This window comes from Enhydra lutris, unplaced genomic scaffold (assembly GCF_002288905.1).
Source record: "Enhydra lutris kenyoni isolate GAN:26980312 unplaced genomic scaffold, ASM228890v2 scaffoldscaffold6, whole genome shotgun sequence".
In the NCBI taxonomy this organism is placed as follows: domain Eukaryota; kingdom Metazoa; phylum Chordata; class Mammalia; order Carnivora; family Mustelidae; genus Enhydra; species Enhydra lutris.
Window position 1 is genome coordinate 28060878 of NW_019154090.1, and position 19078 is coordinate 28079955.

The 19078-nt window shown below is 45.7% G+C and overlaps 1 protein-coding gene across 1 annotated transcript; it reads right to left on the bottom strand.

The window, feature by feature from the left end:
* Positions 1-230: 230 nt before the first annotated feature.
* On the bottom strand, positions 231-10216 carry LOC111141885 (signal-regulatory protein beta-1-like). The gene is given in 6 exon segments (XM_022494723.1): positions 231-267; positions 996-1134; positions 5364-5702; positions 6295-6621; positions 9039-9392; positions 10132-10216. Coding segments are annotated over 6 exon segments (1266 nt in total). The 5' UTR covers positions 10202-10216.
* Between the last annotated feature and the right edge of the window lie 8862 nt (positions 10217-19078).

The following is a 19078-nucleotide window of genomic DNA, read 5'->3' on the forward strand; positions in this document are numbered from 1 at the left end:
CAAGTCTGGAATGGCTGGGGGTTGGCAGAAATAACTCCCAAGAACATGGACGTGAGCATGCAGTTCGTGGCCATAGTCCCCAGAAGATGAATGATAGACACCTGGTATGTGTAGGTGGGAACTGTTTCTCACATTCAGGCACATACCCATGCATCAGTCCCCAGAGAAATTTCCTATGGCCCCTCTGAGGACCTGGTATGAAGACCCAGCTCTAAGGGCATCAAGGATTGTTAGAAGGAGCAGAAGGGACTGTGGGCAGGTGGGTCTCTGGAAGAAGAGGGTATTTGGGGCAGTGTTGGGAAGCTCCTAGTTGTTCCTTTTCTTTGGCTGGGCCCCTCAAGGAAGGAAGGAGGCAGCAGAGACTGAGGGTGGCATGTAGTAGGGGAGGAAAGAAGGAGCTGTGGGACCCATGTTCACAGTTGATTATCTGCTCATCATTCCAGAAATATTCCTCACGTGTCTCTTATCCTTGGTGCTATTTTCCTCCTGGGACACCTATTGTGAAAGGACAGGCAGCCCCTGATAGAGGACGCTGCCACTTAAGCCTTCCTCCCTTAGGGCTTGATCCCCCCTTCCCAGCCCCTCCAGTATATCCCACAGAGGGTTGGATTGGAAGCTGTCCTCAGAGCAGCCCTCTGGCACCTGTTAGCATTCCTCTAAATGCAGACATCCTGTTCCCAAAGGAGCCCCAGTGCTCCATAATCTAGTGATGGTCTCCAAGGGATCCTCCCACCCAGCTGCCTCTCATTCAGCCCCTCTGCCCATTTCCTTCCCAGAATCCCTAGGACTCTGTCCACACTCTTTGACCTCCTTTGAACCTGTCCACATTTATAGGCTAAACGCCCCCTCCCCCAACACCTCAGGGAGCCTGGACCCCTGAGACTCCTGAGGGTATCAAGGGAGGTGTGTCACATGCTCTTTACGGCAGGTGGGCGCTGACCCTGTGTAACCTGTGGGTTGCCCCTCTACCTGACCTGGCTCTTTCTGGGACTCACCTTGGCCCGCCCTCCATGACCCACAACTTACAATCAGACCCTCGCTTCTTGTGGACATAGATGGCAGAGACAGTGATGAGCAGCAGCAGCTTCGGGCCCAGGGTGACAGCCATCAGGATTGGAGTAGATGGCCTTGACTCTGGAAAAGAAGGGATAGGAGGCACCATCAGAAGGGGGTACCCTAGAGTCCATTCCCTGGGGCCTCCACTTACTCTATCTGAAGTGACTCAGGCTTATCAACGCTCTGAAGCTCATGAATTCTTCCCCTGCTCAAGGCAGAATTCGGGGTAAGACGTTCCTCACCTCACTCACCCCTTTCTCACTGCCAGGTGTCCTTCTTGAGGGAAGAGGTGGGGAGAGGGACCACTCAGGAATGGGTAAGTTTGGTTTACTGAATTGGTCCTCACACCCAGTGGCACAGGTCAAACAGCCTCTTTCTGATGAGCTAACAGGCTCCTAGTTTACAGAGGGTGGACAGATGAGGTGGCTCAGACCCAGGGAAACCCCCTCACTGCTGGCCTGAAGGATGACTCTGAGATCTTGTCTTTGGACCAGGACAAAGCCAAACTCTCTGGGCCATAGGGTCAAATGTCTGCCTGGCCTCAAGTGGAGTGAGAACAGATATCACAGCCAGTGAGGGGCAAGGCTGTTCTGCTTTGCTCCATGCTCACGGTTTGACGACACCCATGTACAGAGGTGAGGAGGGTGTCCTCAGGATGACCTGACCTCAGGAGACCTGCTGGCTGAACAATATCCTGGGGAGGCAAGGAAATGGGGTCTTAAGCTCAAGAGAGTTTCAAACACCATCCAGCCCAACTGAACCCTGTGCCACTCACTGTCGGCTGACGTCTTTGTGTTGGAGATAGATGTTGGGTCTGGAAGAACAGCTCCCAATTTTTGGACTTTGTACAATGACCCATTTTTCTTTTTATATTTGAATTTTAAAAATCCAAGTATAGGGGCGCCTGGGTGGCTCAGTGGGTTAAGCCTCTGCCTTCGGCTCGGGTCATGATCTCAGGGTCCTGGGATCAAGCCCCACATCGGGCTCTCTGCTCAGTGGAGAGCCTGCTTCCCCCTCTCTCTCCGCCTGCCTCTCTGCCTCCTTGTGATCTCTGTCTGTCAAATAAATAAATAAAATCTTAAAAAAAAACAAGTATATTTCTGATATATATAGAGCAATCTTAAAGGAAGGAGTAGGGCCTCACCATATTTGCCCCTGGCATGTTAGAGAATGACAGCTCTCTGCTGCGGAGGGTGGGGGGCACTGGACTTTTTCTGAGTGAAAGAGCTGTACTGTTCATGTTTGTACCTGTTTCTAGAGGGGAGCCTGCAGCAGAAGGCTGGAGGAAGTGGGGGAACAGAGGCTAAACCATTCCTCTCCATTTAAAACAACTCATGAAGAGCATTCAGCTTGCTTGCTCTCTGTCCGAGACTGAGTCTTTCCATGCTGAATTGTGTCAACATCTCCCTTTGCCAGGCCTGACTCCTTCGCTCTCTCATGCATGTGGACCGGGCAGCACCCCACAGTGAGCTTTCTCTCTTATATCACCCGAGAGTCTCCCTCTTGGGTCACCTGATGTGTGGAGTTTGTCTGGTTGGGGTCTGGAAAGCCAACTCTAATGGGCCCATTTGTACCAAGGTCTCTTTCTGCCAGCTGGTCAGGAGGCCCCCAGCCCTGTGGGAGGTAGAACAGGGTAGGTGTCGGCTTGCCCTGCCCTTGTCACTGCTGAAACCTCACTGTGGTGACCTGGGCTGGTGTAAGCAGAGGAGGGGAGTATCCTGGCATTCTGATGACGTGATAATTACAAGAACTACGGGTTGAGTGACTGTTGCAGGGCATCAACCCTTCGGAGAAAGACAGTGCAAAGCGAAGACTGATCACATGTGAAAGGTTATGTGTGAATGTCAGGGGACTTTCAGTGCAACAGTGCAGACTCTTACCTCCTAGAGCTGGAAGACAGAAAAAGTTGAGGACACAGTTGGGTCCAAAATAAACATAAGAGTATCAGTGCTACAGAGAGGACTGACTTCTCAGCTACACTGCACCTACTGTGCTGGAGTAGGGCCCTGATTGGGAAATATGGGAGATGGATACTGAGATGTGGGATAGGGACACTGGGGCCAAGACTTTCAAAGCCCTGTGGGCACTTTGTAATGGGCTGCTGAGTACGAGACAGAGGCTTAACTACTCATCTCCAAATATAGCCTCTCAACCCAAATGAAAGACAACAAAAGGACAGTAAATTCTATGGAAAACTGGCTCTCGGTAGTCCTTGAAGAGCAATGCCCAAACTGCAGAATCTCTGGAGACAAAAGAGAAAAATCTCCCAGTCCAAATGCACATCCCCTTATACCATTCCCCTCCCACCCTCACCAAGCATAGGAAAGGGCAGGAGATGGTATGGACTCATCTCTCCCACCTCTCCTGGCTCAGTAGAAGCCTGCCCCCTGGAACTCATGTGAGGTCCACGCATGGAGGGTTCTGAAAGGTGGAAGAGGAAGCCAGGTGGGCTAGTTGCTTCCATTCTGGAGGAGGAACCCACACCAGGTATCCTGAGTCCACACTCCCTATTCCCCAAGACCAGAAGGAGGCCCAGCTGTGGTTTTCCAACAAAGAAAAGTCTAGACTTGATAATTTTTTCCCATTTCAAAAAAAAATGAGGAGGAGCAAAATAAGCCCAAATCAAGAGAAGGAAATAAAAAAAAGAGGAGAAAAAGCAAAGAAATTAACAACAAAAAATAGAGAATATCACTAAAATGAAAGTGGGTTCTTTGAGAAGACTGATAAATTTGAAAAACTTCTAACCATTGTAACAATGAAAAAAAATGAGAATTGACCCATTTCCAATATCAGGGATGAAATGGGATGCCCTACAGACATCACAAGGATTACTAGGTAATACTATGAGAAGATATATGTGCAAAAATTTGACAACACAGAGAAAAAGACCACATTTCTCAAAAGCACAGCCTACCACAAGCATTCAATATGAAATGAAGTATTTGAGTAGCCCTAGCTATTCAGATTCTTTTCAGAGAAATAAAAGAATCAGGCGCCTGGGTGGCTCAGTGGGTTAAGCCTCAGCCTTCGGCTCAGGTCATGATCCCAGGGTCCTGCGATGGAATCCTACATTGGGCTCCGTGCTCAGCAGGGAGCCTTCTTCCACCTCTCTCTCTCTCTCTCTCTGTTTGCCTCTCTGCCTACTTGTGATCTCTTTCTCTGTGAAATAAATAAATAAATATTGGAAAAAAAAAGAATCATGGAGACCCAGGTATTTCACAGGAGAATTCTTTTAAGCATTTACAGTTGAATTAAAACCAAGTTAGGTCCACAAAATAAAGTTAATAGAAGAAGCTTTGGGAAACTGGAATGTATACTCCATTTTAGATGATACTGGAATTATTGTTAATTTTACTAAGAGTGTAATAGTATTGGTTTTATAGAAAGAACCATGTCATTAATCACATGACTACACAAGTGTGGACTCCATTTGGAACTGGATGTGGATCCATGACTAAGTCATTAGTGGACACAATTATGCAACTTCTGCATACCTCTAGTTTTAAGGGAAATCGTTCCTTTTCCCCTTCCTATCTCTAGTCTCCTGGCCAGCAGTGACAGGAACACTCGGTGGCCCAGTGTTGACCCAGGCAAGAGGACACTGTCATTGGGCATGTTAGAAGGAACGTGGACCTTTGAAAGATCTTCTGGAACAAAGACTCCTTGAAAACTGGTTGACCTCCCCCTGATTGTATATGAAAGAGAAATAAGGAATGCTTTAGTTGTAGAAAGGGGACTCCATTGTTCTTTGGGACAACGCTCCCCTGCTATAATCAATCCCCCCCTTTTATTTGCACACGTTGCTGGTCCATCTTCAGGGACTCAGGTTTCCCTCGACTAGCTTAGCTCATCAGCTGTACTAAGGGCAGGAAATATTCATCATTGATCCTTCATTTCACCCCGAGTCCCTTCTGTAAAATTCCAGGTCACAGGGTTGGTTAAGTAGGAAAGGAGACCAGAAATGAATTGGAATTGGCATAAAGTAAATGTGCTTTGAGCAATCATGACTATTGCTGTCTGCTGTCACAAATAAAGGGAGAGAAGAGACCCCAGGTGTGACCACACATGGTCACCCGTAAGCCTGGTCAAGACTCAAAACTAAAGATACTCAGAGTCCTTTCTGGAATTTCAGAATGCCAAGTGCAGACATTTTCCGTGGTGATGATGGAAAAGTGTAGAATGGATAGAGACCATGCTAGGTGGGAAATAACAGGGGGAGGGGTGTCTGGCCAGGCATGGTGACTTAATCATGGTCAGGTGAGGAAGCAGGGAGCAGGATGCAAGAAAAAGGCTCATTGAGGTCTCACCCTGGGTTTTATGGGTTTCCTGGTCCTTCTGGTGTGCAGAGGCCACAAGGGTATGGTTTCTGGTGACTGCGGGCTGCCCGTCATGCTGCACCAGGCAGGTGAACACCACATCTTCCCTGTGGGCAGATGAGTTCACCAGGAGCCAGCTCGTCCAGTTAAAGGTCCCATCCTTGTTCTCTACGAGGTTTGAGGCCCTTGAGGCCATTTCTGTTCAGGACACGTTGCCATTCTCCAACCAGGTCAGCTGGAGGTGCTGGGGGTAGAACTTCTTCACTTGGCAAGTGACCTTCACCTGGTCCCGTGACAGGGGCTGCTGGGAAACCTCCATGGTGGGCGGAACTGAAACAGCACAGGGCAGAAGCTCTCACCTTATGGAACAGATGGACCATGGGGAGGAGCTCGAGAACTTAGCTCCCCCCACACAGCAAGGGAATCACCCAGAACAGGGTGAGGCATGCAGTTGGGGCTCAAACACTGAGGGTAGTCCTTGCATATGAATGAAATCCCTAAGCACAGTGCCCAGCACACAGTAAGTGCTCAAGGATTGATGGCTCCTCATAGGCTAAGAATGAGTGAAATCAAAATACTCAGCCCCACGCATACAGTTGGAATAGAATAACTGTAGCAAAACAAATGACCTCACCAAGCACACAGTGGCATGGAGTACAGCAGGTGCTCAATAATTGGAATTGCTACAGTACAGTAAGGGAAACTACTGAGCACAGTAATTGGCACATGGTAGGCGTTCATGACCCAGCAGCCATGGAAAGAGTAGAAGGTGACAGCACATATAGGTGCAGGTGACCTGGAGGGACTGTCAGGGGTCAGACTCCAGTGAATGGAGGGCTTGGGGCAGGGAGCGGGGGAGAGACAGTCTCAGAGACTTGGGGCCAGACCCGGGCTGGGGCTGGGGTGGGGAAGGGGCATCTACTTCGGAGGACCTCAGACAGGTTGGCAATCCCACGAAGAGGAGGGCCCCCCTGCAGGGTCACATGGGTCACCTCCCAGATGACCTGGGAGCGAACGTCCCCCGGGGCCAGCACCAGCCTGGTTGTGCTGGAGATGTTGTAGGAAGTTCTGTTTCCTTCTGGGTCCACGCTGGTCTGGGAGGCTGCCAGCTCATTTCCGTTTCTGAACCATCTCAGGGTGTTGTTTCTGGGGGAGAAGCCGTGGGACTTGCAGATGAAATTCACTGTCTGCTCCGGCGAGGCCCTGGCCGTGGGGCCTGACACCACAGGGGTGGGGGGAGAGGGTTTGGCTACAAGAGGAGCATTTGTGAACAATAAGCATGATTGTGGTCATCAGCGCTCAGGATACGTGTGAGGTGCTGTGGAGAACCTGCTGCCCTTCTGATAGTGTGCAGAGGGCATTGTCCTCTCCTCCTCGCACAGAGGAAGTCCTGAGGTTCTAGAGCTGAACTCTGAGCTGGGGGCAGGGCCCAGGTGCCATTGTAGGCCTGAGTTCAAGTCGCCCCTTCTCTTCTCTGCCAGGTGACTTCCCACCAATCTGGGCACAGGAAGGATGTTTCTGATGGATCTGACTGTTGGCATCAACCGTTCCTAGCTGCCTCCCTGCAAACCCTCCTGAGGCCAGAGAGGGTGTGCAGCAGTCTGTGCAAGGGACAGGTGACCCCCAAGAAAGCGGGAACCAGGCTGGCCAGCTGACCGCAGGCATGGCCGTGGCACAGTGTGGCTCCTCTGTGACATGGGACAGGAGGCATTTCTCCTTCCTGGGGTTTTAGGGAGGAGTGAGTAAGGGAATGTAAGCAGTTTTGCTTGGAATTTATCACTGAATACACAGATAGAAATGAGCAGATGAATCAGAAATTGGCTGAAAGTAAACTCAGTCTCATTATAGTGTTAGAATCCCCCTCTGAATATTCTTCTCCAGCCCTAATATCGAGCCTACTTGCCCCTGTTCTGCATTATGGCTTTGGAAATTATTCCCTGTGATCCCTTCCCTGTAAAACAAAGAGATTTGTCAGGGAACTTCCCCTGGGTGGTCTCTGATTCTCCCTCACCGAGGAGCCAAGCTCCCTTGGTCCAGTTACAACGGGATTGCTCTTTACCAATCATGGCATCCGAGGGGGACTTCCTGTGGCCTCCAGCTGTTTCATCCACAGCAGAGCAAATGTCCCACCTTCCAGCCTGACAGTGGCAGCCACCCTCCTTTTCCATCTGACTTTCTCACTGAAAACGGTTATGGGGAGGGGTCCCTCCGGGTGTCCAGACATGTTGACTTGATAACAACAGAGGGAAAATGTGGGGTCCAGACAACGGAGTCTAGAATGTGAACTGTCGCTCACGGAGCCGAACACCCTCCCGGATGTGCCTCCCAGTCATTCTTAGTGGGCAGAACCAGGAATGGGGTGCCTGGGATAGTAGGGGCCCCTCTGCTCTGTCCAGGCTGGTGCCCCAGGCTTCTCAGTGAAGGAGCAACACCACACAACTGGAGAAGACTCCGGAAACTCTTACATGTGAGACACCGTGTCCTCCAGGAACAGGCTCGACACTTCACCAGATGTTTGTATATCTGTCTGATCTGGGGGTTCAAAGCTAGCCTACCTCTTCCCATGTTTTCTTAATGTCTACTGCTGAAAAAGAGAACCATATAAGATTTACAAGAGTTTCAAGGAGAGGGTTGGCACTTTCTCCCACTTTGGCCAGCACAGTGAGTGTGCAGAGAGCAGGTCTGTGAGTCAGGCTGTGGCTTACTTCCCTGCTCAGGCCGGGTCTGTTGAGCCTCAGTGTCCTCATCTGTAAATGGGCTGAGATGGTCCCTCCAGCTTCATCCATTCTCAACCAGGGCATCCCCTGTGTGGGCAGGTTGGGGAAGAGGAGGGAGAACTCTCCCAGGCGGAACAGATCTGCCCAGTGCTAGAGCCACGTACTAGCGCTGGTGCTCAGGCAAGGGACATACCACTGGGAACTCCTGTAACACCTGCACAATCAGGATAAAACCACCTGCATGCCTATGTCCAGGAGGTGAGGGGAGACTCAGTGCTCTTATGGAAGTCAGTCGTTGAATTGCATGATGCTTTTTGGACAGACCCACAACAAATGCCCAGCCTCTGGCATCTTCTCCATCCTGGGCTCTCAGCGTAAACAGTGAGTTTATACCTCTTCTCACTGTGATTCTTCTATGTTGAAAGAAAGACATATCCCACCTCCCTGCCCTGGGTGCATTTGTCCACAGGAAAGGGAGGGAATGTGAGTTTCAGGAGAAAGGAGCCCTTCCCTGTTTTGTTTTCTGCTTCCCCTGCACACAGAGGAGAGCCTGTACACAGCAGTTGCTCAGTAAGTGTTGAGTTAGAGAAGAGTCAGCTACATGGAGGGGACACTCTCTGGAGGCAGGAGTTAGATTGTGTCATGTGACTGGCTAAGTCACTCAGACTGTATGTCCCTCATCCCTGGAACCAGAGAGTTGGTCAGGATTGGAAAGGTCGACAGCTTTGGACTCACAGACTGGGGTTCTGGACTTTCCCACCATTTATCAGGGGCCTTAAGCAAGTATCAGGACCTCTCCAGGCCTCAACTTCCCTGATCCGTGGAAGGGGATGAAGTCGGGGACACCCACCACAGTGCCTGGTTCTTAGCTGTTGGTCAGACAATGGAGGGCATTCTTATTGACTTGTTGTCACAACCAGGGGACAGAGGAGGCCCAGGCCATACTCACCACTCACAGTGACCTGGGTGCCTGGTCCAGACTTAAACTCCACATCAGGGGTCCCTTTCTGGAACTTCACACAGTAGTAGGTTCCGGTGTCTGCTGGGGTGATGTTAGTGATACAGATGGAAAAGTCTGTGTTGTTTCTCCTTGTGGTGTCTGAAGCATTTGTTACTCGGGGGAAGTGTCCTCCTTTGAAACTGAAGATTAACTCCCGGCCTGGCCCTGTCCCCCTGAACCACTGAACCATCACTGGGGGGAACAGGGAGGTCATGGTGCAGTACAGAGTGGCTGTCTGTCCAGCTATGACAGACACTGACTTGTCAGGCTGGATCACCTGCAGCCTCGCCTCACCAGCCGCACCTGGAGGGAAAACAGAGCAGTCGTCTACTCATCCTGCCGCGATCCTTCGCGTCTCCTCACGTGTTTACGCACAACAGCTCCCTGACCGAGTGCGCACCGAGAGTAGCTCTCCCAAGTCTGTAACGGGAGACCCCATCAGAACCAAGGAAACAAAGACACAGAGAGGCTCAGTGATGTGGCACAGAGCAGGTTTGACTTTGCAGCTGGATTTCCTGCCTTGGTGACTAGCTAGACTCTGGAGACATCGAGAAACACAACTTCCTTAAGTGAAATTATAGTACATGTTAAACTTCAGTAACAATCTTGGCACCTAGGAAACATGCAGCACATCATTAACAAGAGTTTGTGAGTACACGCAGCACAGTGGAATTCTGGAGACCTCTGCGTGTAATGTGGGATGGCTCTCCTTCTGTTTGCCTCTCTGTGTTTCTGATATTTCTGATCTTGGCCTCCACTGAGGAGCCAGGCAGCATAACATGGTTAACAGGATGAACTGTGGAGCTGAGTGGACATGAACCGCAGTAGCTCCACTGACTTAAGTTGGTGGCACTGGACTGGTTGCGCTCTCTGCCTCAGTTTCCCCATCTGCTATTCAGGAGTACAGTCATAGCTACCAGGCAGGCCTTCTGCGGAGGGTCTGTGTAGCACACCTGTGTTTACCTGGAGGTCCTAAATGCCCAGGGGGAGGGAGAGGTTGAGGAGGCATGGAAAGGGGAGTCTCCCTCAAGGCAGTGCTCACCTGTGAGTCCCAACAGCAGAACCAGCAGCCAGTGAGGAGGAGGCTGGGTTCCACAAGCAGGGGCCCACATTGTGGAGGCCTGAGGGTCCCACTCTCTGCAAATGTATGCTCTGGGGCAATGGGCCCTCTATTCTGTGGGGAGGAGCAGCCTGCCCCTCTGGTGATGGAAGAGGAAGGAAGCCTATATGATGCAGTGACAGGGCTGTGAGGCAGCGATCTGCTTCTGGATTGTGAAACAGAAGTCAGGCAGAGAGTCCTCACATGGTGAGAGGGGCCTCTTCTTATGTTTTGTTTTTGAGTGTGTGTGTGTGTGTGTGTGTGTGTGTGTGTGTGTGTGTGTTTAAATTCTTATCATGTTATCTTAATCACCATGTAGTACATCATTAGTTTTTGATGTACTGTCCCATGATTTTTCGTTTGTGTATAACACCCAGTGCCCCATGCAATCCGTGCCCTCCTTAATACCCATCACTGGACTCACCCATCCCCCTACTCCCCTCCCCTCTAAAACCCTAGGTTTGTTTCCCGGAGTCCATAGTCTCTCATTCTTGGTTTCCTGCTCTAAGTTCCCCACCTTTATTTTTCCCTTCCTTCTCCTAATGTCCTCCATGCTATTCCTTATGTTCCCAAATAAGGGAAACCATATGATATTTGACTTTCTCTGACTTATTTCACTCAGCATAATCTCCTCCAGTCCCATCCATGTTGATACAAAAGTTGGGTATTCATCCTTTCTGGTGGTTGAGTAATATTCCATTCCATATGAACCACATCTTCTTTATCCATTCATCTGTTGAAGGGCATCTCAGCTCTTTCCACAGTTTGGCTATTGTGGACGTTGTTGCTATGAGCATTGTGGTGCATGTGGCCCTTCTTTTCACTACATCTGTATCTTTGAGGTAAATGCCCAGTAGAGCATTTGCTGGGCTGTAGGGTAGCTCTATTTTCTACTTTTTCAGGAACCTCCACACTGTTTTCCACAGTGGCTGTACCAACTTGCATTCCTATCAACAGTGTGAGATGGTTCTCCTTTCTCCACAACCACTCCAGCATTTCTTGTTTCTTGTCTTGTCAGGTTTTGCCATTCTAACTGGTGTAAGGTGGTATCTCAATATAGTTTTGTTTTGAATCTGCCTGATGACTAATGATGGTGAACATTTTTTCATATGTTTGTTAGCAATTTGTATGTCTTCTTTGGAGAAATGTCTGTTCATGTCTTCTGCCCATTTTTTGACTTGATTATTTGTTCATTGTGGATTGAGTTTGAGAAGTTCTTTACAGATCTTGGATACCAGCCCTTTATCTGTAGTGTCATTTTCAAATATCTTCTCCCATTCCATGGGTTGTCTCCTTTTTTGATGTTGTTGACTGTTTCCTTTGCTGTGCGGAAACTTTTTATCTTGATGAAGTACTAAAAGTTTTTTTTAATGTTTTAATTTTATTTTTTTAAAATATTTTATTTATTTGACAGAGAGAAAACACAACTAGGCAGAGATGCAGGAAGAGAGAGAGGAGGAAGCAGGCTTTCTGTGGAGCAGAGAGCCCAATGCGGGGCTCGATCCCAGGACCCTGAGATCACGACCTGAGCCGAAGGCAGAGGCTTTAACCCACTGAGCCACCCAGGCGCCCCCTAAAAGTTTATTTTTGCTCTTGTTTCCCTTGCCTTTGGAGACGTGTCTTGAAAGAATGTTCTGTGGCTGATGTTGAAGCGGTTACTGCCTATGTTTCCTCTAGGATTTTGATGGATTCCTGTCTCACACTGAGGTCTTTCATCCTTTAGATTTTAAGCTAAAGACCATAGTTAGAGATACAAAAGGACACTATATCATTCTTAAAGTGTCTATCCAACAAGGGGATCTAACGATTGGACATATCTATGCTCCCAACATGGGAACAGTCAACTATAGAAGGCAACTGTTAAACAAAATAAAGAGACATATTGATAATAAAACATTAATAGTAGGAGACCTCAACACCCCACTCTCAGCAACAGACAGATCCATCTAAGGAGAAAATCAACAAAGAAACAAGAGTTTTGAATGACACACTGAACTAGATGGACTTCATAGATACATACAGAACATTCCACCCTAAAACAACAGAATACTCATTCTTCTCAAGTGCACATGGAACTTTCTCCAGAATAGACCACAGACTGGGTCACATATTAGGTCTCAACTAATACCAAAAGATTGAGATTATTGCTCGCAATTTCTCAGACCATAGTACTTTGAAACTGGAACTCAGTCATAAGAAATAATTTGGAAGAAATTCTTCTTATGTTTCAGAGAGAGTGGACAGACCCAGCAAAAATGATGGTTCTTGTCCGCCTGGGGCCTCTGCTTTCTGCCCTGGGCCTCTCCCCCATCTTCAGGTCTTCATGGTGATTCTCCACGTGGGAGCCCCAGGCTAAGAAGGATCTGCAGTTGGAAGCTGTGTCTCATCTCCTGAGTTCTGGACATCTGGGGGTGGCTGGCTTGTGACCTCATTCTGCACCAGCTTCCAGTAAGAGCTACTGAGCTGGACCATGAAATGGGTTCGTCAGGACCTAAAAAATTTTGGGGTCAAATGAGGTCTGCTCCAGAAATGACTCCCTATGCCAACCTCTTATTGATGGAAACTTAGCCCAAATGCGCAGTGCAGTGTGGACTTCAGAAGTTATATTTGCTTAGGGTATGTGGTTGGCTCAGTTGGTGAAGTGAGCAACTCTTGATCATGGGGTTGTGAGTTTGGGTCCAAGTTTGGTGTAAAGTTTACATAAAGAAATAAAATCATTAAAAAAGAAGTTGTATGTGCTTGCCTCTAACAAAAAGCATCATTTCTTCCTCTTTCTGGAGAGGAAGCATGTTTTATGTCCCAGAGATCACTCTCCCCAGCATTTTTCTGAGCACATTGAAGACAATAGCTTCACACAATCTCTGACTGAATGTTTAGAGCAGCTTTTCTCAAATGGGAAAAAAATTGGAAACATGTGAAATGCCCAGTGATAAGTGAATGGTTGAACAAACTGTGGTGCTTTCCTACCAGGAAATGCTACACAACAATAAAAAGGCATAACTGATTTACATGTGCCCAACTTGTGAGATTCCAAAGGCTTTATGTGGAGTGATCAAAACCACTCTCAAAATGTCCATACTGTGGGACTCCACTTCAACAACATTCTCAAAGTTATAGAGAACAGATCGGCATGTGCCAGAGGTTTGGGTGGTGGGGCTGGCTGTCACCAAGAGAGGCTACCACAAGGGTAAGCTCTGCAGCCATGGAATTGTTCTGTACCCTGAATATGGTGGTGGTTACCCAAAATGCACATGAGTAGATCAATGCAAACAAAAGCTGGGAATGTTACAAGGTTGAGACACCTGATGTAATAAGCACTGGGTGTCATATGTTACTGGTGAATCACTAATTTTTGTTTTTAAGATTCATTTAACAGAAAGAGAGATCACAAGCAGGCAGAGAGGCAGGCAGAGAGAGAGGGGGAAGCAGACTCCTTGCTGAGCAGAGAGCCCGACATGGGGCTCGATCCCAGGACCCTGAGACCATGACCTGAGCTGAAGGCAGAGGCTTAACCCACTAAGCCACCCAGGCACCCCAAATCACTAAATTCTACCCCTGAAACTAACACTATTATATGTAAACTAACTTAATTTAAATAAAATCTTGAAAGAAAAAAGAGATTGAGTATAAAACACAGTGTTATTGTCATTATAATGTAGATACTGACTATGACATTATCTAAAATTAAAATGTTAAGGGGGTGGGGTAGAAATATGCACATGTGGTGTGGTTTCCATAATAATAGAGCATTGCATCCCCATCATCCAGAGTGGGAAGATAGTGAATAATGCCTACGGGTGAGAAGTCAAGAAGAGACAATATATGCATGCTCTATGAGATCTGGGTATAGAATCTAGAAGAATCAGTTAAAAATTATAAATTATCCTGCCACATTACTGAAATGCTGTATGACTTATGTGACAGGATACAAAGTCACGGTACAGAAATCAGCTGCTTTCTTATACACTAACAATGAAAATACAAAAGGGGAAATCAGAGAATCGATTCCATTTAATATAGCACCAAGAACAATAAGATACCTGGGAATAAACCTAAGCCAAGAGGTAAAGGATCTGTACTCGAGGAACTATAGAATACTCATGAAAGAAATCGAAGAAGACACAAAAAGATGGAAAAGCATTTTGTGCTCGTGGATTGGAAGAATAAACATTGTTAAAATCTCTATACTGCCTAGAGCAATCTATAATTTCAATGCCATTCTGATCAAAATTCCACCGGTATTTTTCAAAGAGCTGGAGCAAACAATACTAAAATTTGTATGGAATTAGATGAGACCCAGAATTGCAAAGGAAATGTTGAAAAAGAAAAACAAAACTGGCGGCATCACGTTGCCTGATTTCAAGCTTTACTACAAAGCTGTGATCACCAAGACAGCATGGCACTGGCATAAAAACACATAGACCAGTGGAACAGAGTAGAGAGCCCAGATATGGAACCTCAACTCTATGGTGAAATAACCTTCAACAAAGCAGGAAAAAATATGCAGTGGAAAAAAGACAGTCTCTTCAATAAATGGTGCTGGGAAAATTGGACCGCTATGTGTCAAAGAATGAATCTATAAAGAACTTCTCAAACTCAACACACACAAAACAGATAATCATGTCAAAAAGTGGGCAGAAGATATGAACAGACACTTCTCCAATGAAGACATACAAATGGCTATCAGACACATGAAAAAATGTTCATCATCACTAGCCATCAGGGAGATTCAAATTAAAACCACATTGAGATACCACCTTACACCAGTTAGAATGGCCAAAATTAACAAGACAGGAAACAACGTGTGTTGGAGAGGATGTGGAGAAAGGGGAACCCTCTCACACTGTTGGTGGGAATGCAAGTTGGTGCAACCACTTTGGAAAACAGAGTGGAGATTCCTTAAAAAAATTAAATATAGAGCTTCCCTATGACCCTGCAATTGCACTACTGGGTATTTACCCCAAAGATACAGATGTAGTGAAAAGAAGCGCCATCTGCACTACAATGTTCATAGCAGCAATGGCCACGGTTGCCAAACTGTGGAAAGAACCAAGATGCCCTTCAGTGGACGAATGGATAAGGAAGAGGTCCATATACACTATGGAGTATTATACCTCCATCAGAAAGGATGAATACCCAACTTTTGTATCAACATGGACAGGACTGGAAGAGATGATGCTGAGTGAAATAAGCCAAGCAGAGAGAGTCAATTATCATATGGTTTCACTTATTTGTGGAGCATAAAAAATAAAACGGAGGACATGGGGAGATGGAGATGAGAAGGGAGTTGAGGGAAATTGGAGGGGGAGATGAACCATGAGAGACTATGGACTCTGAAAAACAATCTGAGGGTTTTGAAGGGGTGGGGGTGGGAGGTTGGATGAGCCTGGTGGTGGGTATTATGGAGGGCACAGATTGCATGGAGCACTGGGTGTGGTGCATAAATAATGAATTCTGGTACACTGAAAAGAAATTTAAAAAATTAAAAATTAAAAAAATTATCAATTAATGGAGTGGAAAATGGTTGTCTCTGGGAGGTGGAAAATAGCAGGAGGTCGGGAGACTCCAGTTTTCATATGTAGAAAGTATGGAACTATTTGCCTGTTGAAGCGTGTGCATGTGTAACTTCAATGAAGGTTAAAAACTAATCTAGGTGAGATGATTGATGTTGTAAGAGTTACACAGAAGGGAATGTCCGTACATTAGTCTGAGTGTGATAAGCTTGATGGATAGAAGATCAATGTTCAAAACTCAATTACATTCTTAAACAGTAGTCCCAAACCCATAATAATAATTTTTAAAGATTCCGTACACCAGAAAGTATTAAAGATAGCTCTAAGTAAGGATGCATAAGATCATCATGGGAGTAAAAAACCCTGTAAACTGGAGAGCTGAAAGTCATCAGAGAAAACCTAAAACACCTCATGCCCATGAGCGGCAAAACTCAGTATCAGAAAGATGTCAATTTGCACACATGGATATACAAAGTGAAAGCAATCAAATCATAATTGTAAGAGGGTTTTTAGTGAAAGTTGACAAAGTGATTCTAACATCCATCTGGGCCAAGGAGAGCCATAGCAGTTCTGAACAAAAAGACGAGGTGGGAAGTTTTGCCTAAAAGAGGTATCGAAATGTATTATAAAGCTGTTCTAATTGGGACAGAGCAGTTTAAAAAAAAAAAATATATATATATATATATATATATATATATATATGTATATATATTTATCAGCAGAACTCTCATTGATGCAAGTATATGTTCTTCAGTGGAGCTCTGATGAAATCTTTTTTATGCACATAAAAAATGTCATTGTCCATCTTCTTGCTGCTTTGTTGTTAGAGTTCTTTAAATATTCTCTCAGGCATTGCAAACTTCTTCTTAGAAGGCCAGACAGTAAATGCCTTATGGCTGGCAGTCATCAGGTCTGGGCTGCAATCATTTCTCTCCAACACCTCAGCCTGAAAGAAGCCACCAGTTATAAACTTGATTAGTACAAACAGGCAGTTGTCCCCTATCCAGACCTTCATTAGATTTCATGTGACAATTATTTTCTCACAGTCGGTAGCCTTCCTTTTCTTTTTATAAATAGTATCTTTTGAAGAATAAAAGTTTTAAAGCTTCATGAAGCCAAATGGATCAATGTTTTCCTTTATAGATTGTTTCCTCTGTCTTATCTATAAACTGTCTGCTAACCCAAGACCAAAAAGATTTACTTTTGTTATGCCCCCCACCCACAGTTTCTTCTAGAAGCTTTATCGTTTCAGATTTTATATTTAGGCATGATCCATCTGATCATATTAATTTGTTCTTAGTATTTTTGTGTGTGTTGTTCAGTAATATTGACATTAGGTAATACTATTTTAGGAAGGAGATTATGCTGAGTGAAATAAGTCAAACAGAGAAGGTCAATTATCATATGGTTTGACTTTTTTGTGGAACATAAAGAATAGCACAGAGGACATTAAGAGAAGGAAGGGAAAAGTGAAGGGGGCGGAGAATCAGAAGGGGAGATGACTATGGACTCCGGGAAACAAACTGAGGGTTATAGAAGGGAGGAGGGTAGGGGGACAAGTGAGCCCAATGGTGGGTATTAAGGAGGGCATGGATTGCATGGAGCACTGGATATTATATGCAAAGAATGAATCACGGAACAGTATATCAAAATTAATGATGTACTGTATGGTGACTAACATAACATAATAAAAAAAGACAATATTAAATTTTGTGTATAAAGAAATAGTTAAGAGTCTTCTTTTTTTAACATATGAGCATCTAATTGTTTCATGGCCATTTGTTGAAAAGATGATCCTTTCCACATTGAACTGTTTTGGAAACTTTGTCAAGAATCACTTGGCCAAATACATATTATGTATGGATCTTTTTCTTTTTCCATGCAAAGGGAAATTTTATTTTTATAATATTTTAAGAAGTTTTTTTTTTTTTTTAAAGATTTTATTTATTTATTTGACAGAGAGAAATCACAAGCAGGCAGAGAGGCAGGCAGAGAGAGAGGAGGAAGCAGGCCCTGCTGAGCAGAGAGCCCGATGCGGGGCTCGATCCCAGGACCCTGAGATCATGACCCGAGCCGAAGGCAGCGGCTTAACCCACTGAGCCACCCAGGCGCCCCTATTTTAAGAAGTTTTTATTATTAAAGTTGTCATGCAGTGCTGTATTAGTTTTAAATGCACAACATAGTAATTTGAAAGTTATATGCATTAGACAATGTTCACCACAGTAAGTGTAATCACCCTCTGTCACCACGCAATGTTATTCTGAAACTGTTGACTGTATTCTCCTGTGCTGTACTCTCATCCCCATGATTTACAGGGTGAAGAAGTTCTCTTTAATAATTTTTTTATTATGTTATGTTAGTCACCATACAGTATATCATTAATTTTTGATGTAGTGTCCCATGATTCATTGTTTGCCTATAACAAACAATGTGCTTCATGCAATCCATGCCCTCCTTAATACCTATCACCGGGCTCACCTATCTCCCCACCCACCTCTCCTCAGTTTGATTCCCAGAGTCGATAGTCTCTCACTGTTCGTCTCCCCCTCTGATTCTCTACCCCCTTCATTTTCCCCTTCCTTCTCTTAATGTCCTCCATGCTGTTCCTTATGTTCCACAAATAAGTGAAAGCATATAATAATTATCTTTCTCTGTTTGACTTATTTCACTTAGCATAAGCTCCTCCAGTTCCATCCATGTTGATGCAAAAGTTGGGTATTCATCCTTTCTGATGGCTGAGTAATATTCCATTGTATATATGGACCACATCTTCTTTACCCATTCATCTGCTGAAAGGTATCTTGACCCCTTCCACAGTTTGCCAAAATTCTCAACAAGATCCTAGCTAATAGGATCCAGCAGTACATTAAAAGGATTATCCATCACCACCAGATGGGATTTATCCCCAGGAGGCAAGGGTGGTTCAACATTTGCATATCAATCAATGTGACAGAACACAGAAGTAAGAGAAGAGACAAGAACCACATAGTCCTCTCAATTTATGCAGAAAAAGCATTTGACAAAATACAGCATTCTTTCTTGATTAAAACTCTTCAGAATATAGGGATAGGGGGAACATTCTTCAATTTCATAAAAACCATCTATGAAAAGCCCACAGTGAATATCATTCTCAAAGGAGAAAAGGTGAGAGCCATTCCCTTAAGATCAGGAACATGACAAGGATGCCCACTCTTACTACTATTGTTCAACATAATACTGGAAGTCCTAGCAACAGCAATCACTCCATGGTCAAATAATCTTCAACAAAGGAAGAAATTGGAAACATTTAGGGTGAATATCACGGGGGACTGAGAAGCAGGTTGTTCTTGGATCTTTGGGTGCCAGGCTTTGGAGTGAGCTCTAGCAGAGGACAGAGG